General features: G+C 33.5%; 1 protein-coding gene across 1 annotated transcript; it reads left to right on the top strand.

The window, feature by feature from the left end:
• Positions 1-11086: 11086 nt before the first annotated feature.
• Positions 11087-11959, top strand: LOC136086120 (histone-lysine N-methyltransferase SETMAR-like). The gene has a single exon (XM_065808391.1). It carries the CDS (start codon positions 11087-11089, stop codon positions 11957-11959), a length of 873 nt encoding a protein of 290 aa, XP_065664463.1.
• The last annotated feature ends 256 nt before the right edge of the window (positions 11960-12215 follow it).

The raw sequence follows: 12215 nt of genomic DNA, 5'->3' as shown, positions 1-12215 counted from the left end.
CGCCTTTGATGATATTTGCAACGATGATAGTTCGTTTACCAAAGACAGTAGTTAGAGGCAAAATCTACACAGATTATATTATTACTATGTTAATTATTTTTTTCGTTATAATAAACTTCTGAATTAAATGCTTTTTTCTGATAGTCATCAATAAATTTTATATGAATGTATGTATGTATATACACAACACATAAACGACTTATTATTAATGTTAATTACAATATTGTAAATCTAATTACGTTATAACTTTTAATATAAATAAAGCGTTTTTAAATTTTTTTTATTTAATCAGCGTAACACTTCTTTTATTTTTATTACCCCACAAGCAAAAACGTGTATATAATGTCAATTTTGACAATTGTTATGATCAATTTCTAAATTGAAATTGTGTAACGGTAAGTTTTTAGATACTATCAAATATTACGAAGATATATATTTAGTACTTATTATTTACGGCATTGCTGAACTCGGGGTCCTCCAAGGTAAGTATAACCTCGTAGATGTTTATCGTTACAAATTTCCCAACAAAAGAGAATTCACATGGCGCAATTAGACGGTCAAATGTAGACTCGACAGATTCTACTTCCCTGATAAAATCGCCAAAAAAACAACATACAACAAAATTCTCACCAACCCTTTTTCCGACCACGAGTTCGTGTCAACAACTGTCAATTTTAGTAAAACCAGGAGAGGACCAGGATACTGGAAATTAAACTGCTCCCTTTTGGAAATAGAGGTACATAGGCAAAAAATTGAGCTCTTAATTCGAGATTGGCAAACAAGAAAACGGTCCTATACGTCAATTTTAAAATGGTGGGACGACTGCAAACTTTTTGTTAGGGCTGAATTACAACACATATCGATACAGGAAAGTGCGAAAAACAAAAAAAATATCAAAAGGATTGAAAACGAAATCCAACGGGAGCGACAAAACGCTAACCCGAATTTAGATAGCATCAAAGAAAAACGCGATGCTCTTTTCTTGCTCCAGTTTCCCGGAGCGTTTATTCGCACGAAACAAAAACTAATCGAAGAAGGAGAAAAACCTTCAAAATTTTTGTATAATTTGGAAAAAGTTCAACAGCGGAACAAGTCAATTACCGAAATTCGCAAGAATGACGGCACATTGACGAGTGAACCTGGTGAAATACTAAACTCCCTAGTTTCATATTACAAAAACATTTACACCAAAACTAGTTTATGCAAAGACAGCCAAAACTATGTCTTGTTTAAGTGATGATGAAAATCAATTTTTAAACACCCGCCTCTCCGTCGCCGAACTAAAAGAAGCCCTTTTTAAATTTGAAAACGGAAAATCTCCGGGCTTTGACGGACTTCCAGCTGAATTTTATAAAATCTTTTGGCACATTTTAGAAAAAGATTTTGAAGAACTTGCCTACGAAATACTTTTCGTAGAAAAGAACACCAGCCACTTAATGAAAAAATCTATTATTTCACTGATCCCCAAACAAGGAGATCTTACCGAATGCAAAAACTGGAGGCCCATATCCCTAATCGGCGCTGATTACAAAATAATCACAAAAGCGCTGGCCCTAAGACTTGCAAAAGTAATGGGGAAAATTATAGAACCAAATCAAACTTGCGGAATCCCAGGTAGAACAATATTCTCAAATTTACATTTAGTCCGTGATCTTATAGATTACGCGCAATTTAAAAATCTACCTAGTTTCATTTTGTCAATAGACCAAGAAAAGGCGTTTGATAAAGTCGATCGTGCGTTTCTGCTTCAGATTCTCCGAAAATTCAATCTCGGAGAAAATTTTGTATCTTTTGTTAACACCTTATATTCAGAAGTTTCGGCATCTGTTCTGAATTGCGGTTTCCTGTCAGCCTCCTTCCCTACGGAAAGGGGAGTTAGACAGGGTGATCCCCTCTCTCTCTTGCTGTATGTTTTTGTCGCCGAAGCTCTCGCTTTGGTGATCAGAGCAGATGGCAGAATAGAGGGTTTCCCGCTACCAGGTACACCTAAACCCTTTAAAATACACCAGTACGCAGACGATTCGAACTTTTTTGCCAGGGACGTAAAATCAGTCCGTTGTTTCTTCGAAAAAGTAAAACTGTTTGAAAAAGCAAGTGGTTCAGTGATCAATGCCTCAAAAACCAAGGGTCTCGCCCTTGGGGGTTTTGATCCCAAAATGTACCCGGAATTGGACGGCATAGAGTGGAACAACAACACCGGTTTCAAAATTTTAGGTGTTACTTTTTACACCAGACTGAGCGATACTACCAATTTCAACTGGTTAGTAACTCTAAACAAAATAGAGAAAAAACTCAAGTTTCTGGGACTACGTACTTTGTCACTTAGGGGAAAGACCATGTTGATAAATACGTTAGCAATGTCAAAAGTATGGTTTCTGGCAAACGTGCTGCCCGTTCCCGAATGGGTAATAGAACGTCTGCACAGAGCCATTTTCGAAAATCTGTGGCAAAAGATCAATTACAATCCGGTCAAGAGAGAGACACTTTTCTTACCCGTCAAAAGCGGGGGTCTCGGAATTTTATCACCGAAGGAGCAAAGTCTTGCACTTCGCCTCAAAACACTCTTTCAACTGAAAGAATGCGAAGAGGACAAAGCTCACGATTATTACTACTTTTCAAAGTATTGGTTGGCGAGTTCACTTATAAAATTTACGAACCAAAACCTAAGCTGGAACTTTTTAAAGCAGAACAATTTTCCGAAACACTGGGACAACAAAACGTCTCAGTACTACAAAACAACAATAGAAATATTAGGCAAAAACGGGTCCCTTTTTAACATCCCCCTAAAAACAACAAAAAATTTTTACTTAGAAGTGGCAAAAAACAAAAAGACAGTCGTGCCAGCAGAACTTTTTTGGAACAGTTCAACAAAAACAACAATGCCGTGGACCCAAATTTGGAAAAAAAACTTCACCTCCCACGCATTCAGACCGACTCAAAACATCCTCTTTCGTTTCTTACACAACATTTTACCTTCTGCGGCCTTGCTAGCCAAAAGCACAAGGCAACAGATCGTCAAAAATAACAAATGCAAAACTTGTGGTAAAATCGAGGACAACATGCATATCTTTGCCTACTGTCCTCCTTCTGTCGAAATTTGGGAATATTTTAAACATGTATATAACTCCTTGACATCCCGAAACAACTTTTCTCCGATAAATTCGATTTTCTCGATTGAAACAGCGAGTTTATCGGAGAAAAGCCCCACTTCGCAGCTGCTGTTGACACTCACTCAAACCATCATGAGTGCAATATGGAACAGTAGATGCCACCACATGTTTAGTAACAAAAAAATTGACCCAATGGCAGTGATCAGGGTAATAATCAGGAACATCAGGCATATTATTACCTTAAAATATAATTATCATGTCCGCAGAAACACCGCGGACATTTTCTGTGAGTATTTTTGTATAAAAAATATTTTCTGTCAAGTAGAGAATGGAAGTCTGAAACTAAACATATGAGCTGAAATAAAACAACGGCTCGTGGTATGTTTAGTAAAGACTTTCTTCCCTCTTGCAATTTTTTTATGTTATACAACAAACTTATTATTATATAAAATTAGCAAATCACTGCCAGACCTTAATATATGAAATATTATTTTAGCACATTAATTTTTTTATCTATAGTGTTCGTAACGTAATGTTTATGTAAAAGTCCTGTAATTCCTTTTTTTAAATTTTTTTAGATATAAATCTTTCTTTTTCCTTATGAACCTCTCCTTAACCTAATTTGAAATTTCTTCTCTCTTTTTACCTAATCTAAACTCTTGATTTCTTTCCGCACAACGGCAAAAAAAATTAAAAACAAAAAAATACAAAAAAATATAAAACCAAAAAACACAAAAAAATATAAAATCAAAAAACACAAAAAAATAAAAAATTAAAAATTCAAAAATAATGTAATAAAATTTAAAAAAACAAAAAATGTATATATTTACGCTAGCTTTGTAATACCATATATTGTAAAAACATAAAAACTTAGTTAATGTTATAAAAAATTGTAAATATTTATTATTTTGTAATAAAAGAAAAAAAAAAAAAAAAAAGTTATTTTTTGTTTAAGTTTTCATTTGATATACATTATGTGATTGGTATTAGTCTACTCCTTATTCTCTAGACGATGTTACATTCTTATTAATCTATATTATATAGGCTACTAAAGTAATTTGCAGCAATAATGCAGACCACTAATTAGTTGTTTACTTGCATACCAGTTAACAATTAAATATCGCTAATTTGAAAGTCGCTGCAGGTGATCATGATCACGTCTTATAGGTCAAAATGTTACGTATTAATACGCTATACGTTACATCTCGGATACGTAAAAATTATATTTTTGCACGTAACGTTACGTTACAATGTTACGTATCATTACGTAAAATCTTACGTCTCGGTTACGTAAAAAATAACGGACATTTTGCACGTATTGTTACGTTACAATTTTACGTATCGTTGTGTAAAATCTTTCGTCTCGGTTACGTAAAAATAACGGACATTTTGCACGTAACGTAACGAATCTCGTTTACGTTACAATACGTAATGTAACCTGAAAATGTTATAGGGGCAGGAAAAGGCGCATCGCAGTTAAAATGCATCGACTGATTTGTATAGCCATAGACAGTGAGGGACATACATCGGCTGGGGATTTGGGCATTTGTCTTAAAGTGAAAGATGAATCTTTTTTCATGTTTGCAGACTTTAAGGAGATCATCAGAATAGAGGTTTGATAAGACGATACAAAAGCAAATGCTTAAGACAAGCTGTCTTCAGCATTTGCTTTTTTATCGTCGTTTTCTACTTTTTTCAAAAGCATTACACGTGAACTTTATCAGATTCGTTACCGTGATGATTCCCCTGACAACGCCATTTTTTTCGAAGCACCCTAAAATAGCATATTAAGTGCAATTTTTTGGTCTTTCATTGCGTGCTTGATTATTAAATTACAATTATGCATCAAGTTTTGCTACTGCCTGCAATATGTAGTTGTGCTTCTGATTCCTTCGCATAAACGGTAGTTTAAACGAACAAGTTTAATGAAATAAATTCAGGTTGAGGTAAATTCATGTTGGCTGCAACTTCTGTGAACGGATAAGCGCGAACCGACTCATTTTTTAGTCGCGCCTTGTTAGCGATTTCTTGTCACGATTCAGTTACGACCGAAACTAGAATTAATGACTTTAATTTTAACCAAGGAGGCCTAATAATCAGGAGACGCTGCAGCAGTTTATAAAATGCAGTGTAGCCAGTTTTGAAAGTCATCCGCTTGGTTGGTTAATCCGGAACTTGGTTTCGCGAGAGATAACATTTTTTATTAAAAATCTATGCTGAAATAATTTGCCGAAGTTGTAATATAACAAAGAATCGTTTGCTTACTAATTGTCGGCCTTAGTTCTGAAAAACATTTTATTATTTGATAATAAGAAAAAGAAACAACTATTTTCAAGACTTAACCTTGCATGTTGAAATGTAAAAGTTATAAAAATTTTCATTTATCTGTCACTTGACATTGAACTTTTTTTTAATTTCATAGTTAGTAATAGAAATATATTTAAATAGTTCTTTTTAGATAACATGATAAATAATTAAAAAACATACCAACAAATGCAAAAATTCATGGTTTGTGAAATATAAACTTGAGTATAAAAAGCATTTGTTATTTCATAGCAAGTAAGTTGATATCAAAATTAAGATAAAGAAAAAAGATTGCTTTCATTTAATTTAATTTTACATCTATAAAATATCTAAAAGTCCATATTTGTAGCTGCACAAATTAATTAAAAGACGTGCAACTCATTTTCAGTAAAAGATGTACTGTTTGCAGCTGTCGAAAAATAAAACTTGTCAATTCTATTCTTAAATACGTAAACTGACGGAGTCTTTTTGCATGCTGACGGCAAGTTATTCCAATCATTGACAATACCATTTGTAAAAAAATTGTAACGAGCATTATTATATGTGAATTGACGCATTAGGACGTTGGAAGATGATCTGCAAATTGGTGGATTAAGCCAATTGATAATCTCAAAACCGTTTTCTAAATTAAACTGTTGGATTAAGTCTCCTGCAAGTTTCCAAAGAAATAATTTGAGCTGCCGAAACTTTTCAGCATAAGGTAATCCTATTAAATCATGAGGCAATTTTGTTGCTTTGTGCTGAATTTTTTCAATTTCTTTGAAGTCACCTTTTAAGTGAGGACACCATACCTTTTAAGTAAGGACACCATACTTTGATGTCACCTTTTAAGTAAGGACACCATACTTTGATGTCACCTTTTAAGTAAGGACACCATACCCGAACAGCGAAGTTCAGATGCGGCCTAACATACGTAGTGTATAATTTACTCCAAAACTTCATATCTCTTAATCTAAATGTTTTTTTTAATAGGCCAAGTATCATATTCGCTTTACGTGTTACAACCTGTATATGTGTTGATTCCATTTTAGATCATTAAATATAAAGATATCCAGGTCTCTCTCAATATCCGTTACCTCAAAAGTAAGTGATGTATTTCCATCATTCATTACATATTCATGATTACTATTTCCATGACTAAGGTGTATAATTTTACATTTTGAAACATTTAACTCTATTAGCCATTTCTTTGACCATTCTGTGACAATGTTTAAGGTGGTAGTATACCATTAAAAAAAAAATCTTGCATTTCAACATTTTTTTCAATTTTTAATAGTGCATAACATATATTATATGATTAAAATAAAAGTAAAAATTTAAAAATAAAAAAAAATTAATTATGCGCATAATTATTGATAGACAAAAGCCTAAAAATGAATAACTGGCGACATGGTTTTTTCAGTAACCGTAAATAAATTTGAACTGAAATTTTGGCTTGTGATCCTTTACTTATGCAATTACAACATACACTAAAAGTTTTGGATTTTTGACCAAAAAAAGTCAAAATATATGCATTTTAGTCATATTTGGAAGTTTTGGTGTTATTTGAGAACACAAAATCACTCACAAAAGTAGAACACAATTAGCTGTAAACATAATTCTAGTAGAGGTTGCAAATACATGTGTTACAAACAAGTGTACCAAATTTCAGAACAAATCGCTTATCGGTTTGAAAAATATCTCCGTCGCCAGGCTATAAAACATGACTTTGAGAAAAACTCAATTTAAAAATTAAAAAAAAAAAAAATTGTTCAAAACTCCCTACTTCCATAAACTGCACCTTCTAATGTTTCGTTTTGATCACAAAAACCTTTTAGCTCTTAGTTTCTAGCGTCTTAATTTCACTATACTTGTGCATTGCTTTTCTGCTTTAGAAATGCGCTTTGAGTCATTTATAAGACAAAAGTTATGTAGATTGCAGCCTACTGTTATTTCAAGCTTATCAAATAACGTCTCTAAAAATTGTAGTCCATTATTAAAGTATAGGACAGCTGATGCTACTCCAACCCATAAGGCAGTTCTTTCAACAAATATATCTTTGGGACACCGCTTCTAAATCAATTGATTCAAAGATTCATTAGGATTTTGTGTTTTACCGACCAATGGTATATATGACCAAACAACACTGGTATAAGAACTACTATCTCCGTCACCAAGATATGTGGTATACCTTAAATTGTTTATCTTTTCAGAACGATGAAAAAGTTTTAAAACACCACTTGATTCCATAGCCGATGATGATCCAGTATGACTAATTTTACATTTTTGGTAATGTGATGACTGAAACTTTTCATATTCAACTGGGTACGTGTATTTTTTTAACTTCCATATTGAACATAATTTACATGTTTTTGCTTCTATTTGAAAGTCAATAAATTTACCACTTTCAACTGAAATTGCAGAAACAACTCCGTTATTTGAAGTAAAACAACGCTTTTGCCATGAACCATCAAAGCTACACATAATGTCTCTTAATGTTTTACTTGCAGGGATTAATTCATCAGCAGCATTTTTCATGTTCTGGTCAACTAAATTTTGATAAACATCTAACCGGTTATGTAAAGTTTTATTGTAGCTTTTTTTGTTCATAGGTGGCTTCATATTCATTATTCCACAAAATTTTTCTAATGATGATAACCCTTTACCAATTTCACGAAAAGCCACAATGACACGTTTATTAATATCAAATGGTTTTTGTCCACTACATTTGATTTTACTAGGCTCTTGTTGTTCGATTAAATTTTTTTTACAAAATGTAGCAGATGAAAAAAACTCAGTTTTCCAATTGCAACTGTTACAACATATTTTTAAACCAATACTTAAACCATACTTTTTTGAGGAATCAAACATTAAATAAACATTATCTTCACACAAATTCGGGCATTTCAGTAGCGATATAACGTTTTCCAACAGACTAAAGTTCATGACAAAGTTAAAATCTGAACTTTAAAAATCTTGAAAATCTCTATCAGCAATATTTAATTTTTTTGAAGAAGCAGAATGTCTGGCAGATTCAACAAAAGATAAAGTTTTCGTTTCTGAAGAAGGAATCTTTGTATATCTGTTTCCATGAAATTTTGCTTTTTTATTATATATTCTATTTGATAATTGTTTTCTTTTTGATCCACCCATATTATTTTTATTTTAAAAAGATAAAAGATTTACTATAGCATAAATAATAAAGTTTCAATGCAGCTTCAACCAAGAAGCGAATTACGCCCATTAAGCCATTATACTATACTAATTAACAAGAAGTCGTTGCAGTCTACAACTTTGCACTTAAAAGAGTTGACAAAGTAAGTATTTTATGGCTTTTTTATGATTTAACTTGCTTCTAAAGCGCATAACAACGGAATAAACAAAGCGTTGCTAGGAGAAAAAAAAAACAAATATTTTATACCGATACATTATAAACAAGTTTAACATGTCAAGCTTTTTTTTATTTAATTAAATCAATAAAAATTCGAAATCTGCGATGATTATATTGGTTTAATAATAAAAGTAAAAAAAAATTTTTTTTTTTCACTTTTATTGGTGTACTACCACCTTAAATCGTTTTGAAGAATCAGACAATCTGCATCGTGAAACTCAGGTTTTATTTTTTGTAGCAGTTTAGTGTCGTCAACATAGTTTTTACGAACTGATTTTATTTTATCCGTTAAGACGTTTATATAGATGATAAACAATATTGGACCACGTAGAGACCCTTGTCGATTAGAACATCGGTCCAGTCGCTAGAGTGTTTACCTAAAACAGTTCGCTGTTTTCTACTAATCAAAGATGACTCAATCAATTGTAGAACATTGGCATTAATCCCATATACTTTCTATTTATGAAGTAGTCTACGGTGAGAAACTTTATCAAACGCTTTTGCAAAGTCCAAAAATGCAAGATCGACAAAAATTTAAGGCGATTATATCATTTATATGCGATAAAGATAGTCAATAGACACAACCAATAAGAACAATTTTGTTACCGATTTTAATTTCACACCATATTTGCTCGGAGTTGCTGTTGTTTAAGATCTATCTTAGATGACAATCAGATACCTCATTCATGACTAGATCACGCTTGTGTAGATAACAACACCTCCACCGTGACCATTTCAGTTTTTCTATACTAGTGAGTAGTTGTTAAATTGAGATGCAGATATTTCAGTAAACCATGTCTCAGAAATAAAGATTAAATCATACATGTTTATGTCACAGAATGCAGGTAATTCGTTCATTTTATCCGAACTTAGAGAAGTTGCGTTAGTATAAAAACATTTTAAAAATGTATTTTTAGGGATAGATTAAGCAGATTTTATTTTTTTATTTAATGAATTTAAATAAATATTTGTAGGTAAACATTTTGATTCATTGTGTTTTTGCAATTCTGGCTGCTTGTGCATCTCTCTATTTGATGAAGGGATGCTTTTTACGTCCATTGATTTCAACTTCCTGTGAAACATCAATGCATCGCAGTTTATTGCTGGGGATGACAAATCTAAAGGGCTTTTCAAGTTTTCCAAGCTTGTCAAGGTCAGAATTAGCTGCTTTTCTTTCTGAGTTTAATTTATTGAGCTCACTTTGATCTGCTGCAGTGCGGTCAGGGCGTATAAATATATCTTTAAAATTGCCCGATGCTAATTGTTTAGCCGATGCTTTAACGTCATTTCTGATAGATGCCGAATCAACTTCAATCATAAGAGGAGCAGGTTTACCAGGATTGAAGTTCTTACTTTTTTTGAAACGTTTAACTCTAACTATTAACTTAATAAATGGTAATACTTAATAACTATTTACTTAACTATTTACTTAATAAATAATAATACTTTATACAGACTGATTTACTTAAGGATGCCATAACCTTTTTGAATTCCGCGGTGTCGTCTTTAGTTTTATCGCTTGGTTGAGTTTTTACAGCTTCAGGTAGACCAAACACAACAGTTCCCTTTTCTCTATTAGTCACGATCCTTTTATGCTATTATGTACTGGGTTTGCTGACTTGTTCAACTAATTTAGATAACAAAGCTACTTTTACTATCTTTCACTACTATCTTTTACTATACTTTTTACTATACTTTTTACTATATTTTACTATCTTTTACTATAGTTATCACTACTTTTAATATCTTTCAGTAACTTTATTTCAATATACTGTAAATCAATTCTATTAGTAAGTTCGTCAATTCTGGCAGTAAGTGTTTTAATTACATAAAGAGCTTCTTTAAGCTCTTCTTTGGCAATTTTATCAGGGTTTTCCAGAGTGTCTTTAAGCTGTTATTGTGTTACCATTTTTAGCAATTACCAGTGGAAGTGAATTTAAGGTGTATACATATGGATTGCTTTTAACTCGATTAATACTATTTGAAATAGTTTATATCCGCGAAGTTTCAATTAACTTTTTGAAACTTTTTATTTCACGTTGAAGATTTTTATTATTTTTTTCAATTCTTTTTTTTTTTACGTAATAATATTATTTTTTCCGTAACAATTTATGTATTAGGTAACTAAAAAAGTTCGTGCGGTTTTTGGTAATTGAATTGTTTTTAGCATTTTTTACAACACCCACATCGCACAAGGCAAGTAGCTTTGTTGCGTAATAGAACGCGTGTGTCACGCGCAGTTGCTGCATATATAGTGTAGGCTTGTAACGAGCTTACAGGAAAGGTTTTGTGTAAAGAAAGGATGGCAACCCAACCAACGATTATTCGATCTTGCTTACTTTACAAGTTCAAACTTGGAAGGAATGCAACACAAGCGGCCAAAAACATCTGCACAGCATTTGGAGAAGGTACAGTAAGTGAACGCACAGCACAGAAGTGGTTTCAGCGATTCTCTTCGGGAGATGAGTCCATCGAAGACCTGCCGCGTTCTGGACGCCCATTGTTGGTTGATGAGGATGAACTGAAGGACGCTGTCGAGTCTGACTCCAGCCAAACTTGCCAAGAACTTGCAGTGAGGTTTGCTGTGAGTGTTGAAACCATCCGCCTGCATCTGCATGCGATTGGGAAAGCGTGGAAGCTGAGTCGGTGGGTTTCGCACAAATTGTCGATCGACAACAAGAAGCAACGGCTTACGATCTGTACATCACTCTTATCACGCCACAATGTTGAGCCTTTTCTTGATCGTTTATTGACATGCGACGAAAAATGGATTGTGTACAACAATACCAAGCGTTGCTACCATTGGTTGTCCCCCGATGACCCCATCCCAAAGACACCCAAGCCCAATCTCCATGAGCGGAAGGTTTTGCTCTGCATTTGGTGGACTACAGCTGGTGTGGTGCGTTATGAGCTGCTCCCAACAGGCCAAACCATTACTGGACTGGTCTACTCAGCACAGCTGCAACGAGTTCACGACCTGTTGCTTGTAAAGCAGCCTGCACTGGTGCACAGGAGAAGAGTTCTGCTTCTCCACGACAACGCGAGACCGCACACCACTCGCGTGACTCAGGACAAGCTTCAAAGCCTTGGTTGGGAGAGTTTGCCTCATCCACCATACTCACCAGACCTCTCCCCTACTAATTTCCATTTTTCCTTTCTCTGGGAAATCATTTAAAAGGACAGAAGTTCCGAGACCAGGACGCGGTTGAAATGGAGTTGAAAGCTTTTATAGACTCAAAGGACCGAGAATTTTTTAGAAGTGGAATAAATAAGCTTGTTTTACGTTGGGAAAAGGTTTTAGATGCTAATGGTGACTATTTTGATGAATAAATGTACTTACTTTTGTCGTTTTGTGTGTTTTTATTATATACGGAAAAACCGCACGAACTTTTTTGGTTACCTGATATAATAGCAATAATAAATTTTTTTGA

The sequence above is a fragment of the Hydra vulgaris genome, chromosome 10, assembly GCF_038396675.1.
Source record: "Hydra vulgaris chromosome 10, alternate assembly HydraT2T_AEP".
NCBI lineage: Eukaryota > Metazoa > Cnidaria > Hydrozoa > Anthoathecata > Hydridae > Hydra > Hydra vulgaris.
The sequence above is the reverse complement of the archived record's forward strand: the minus strand, read 5'-3'. Positions and strand labels throughout refer to the sequence as shown.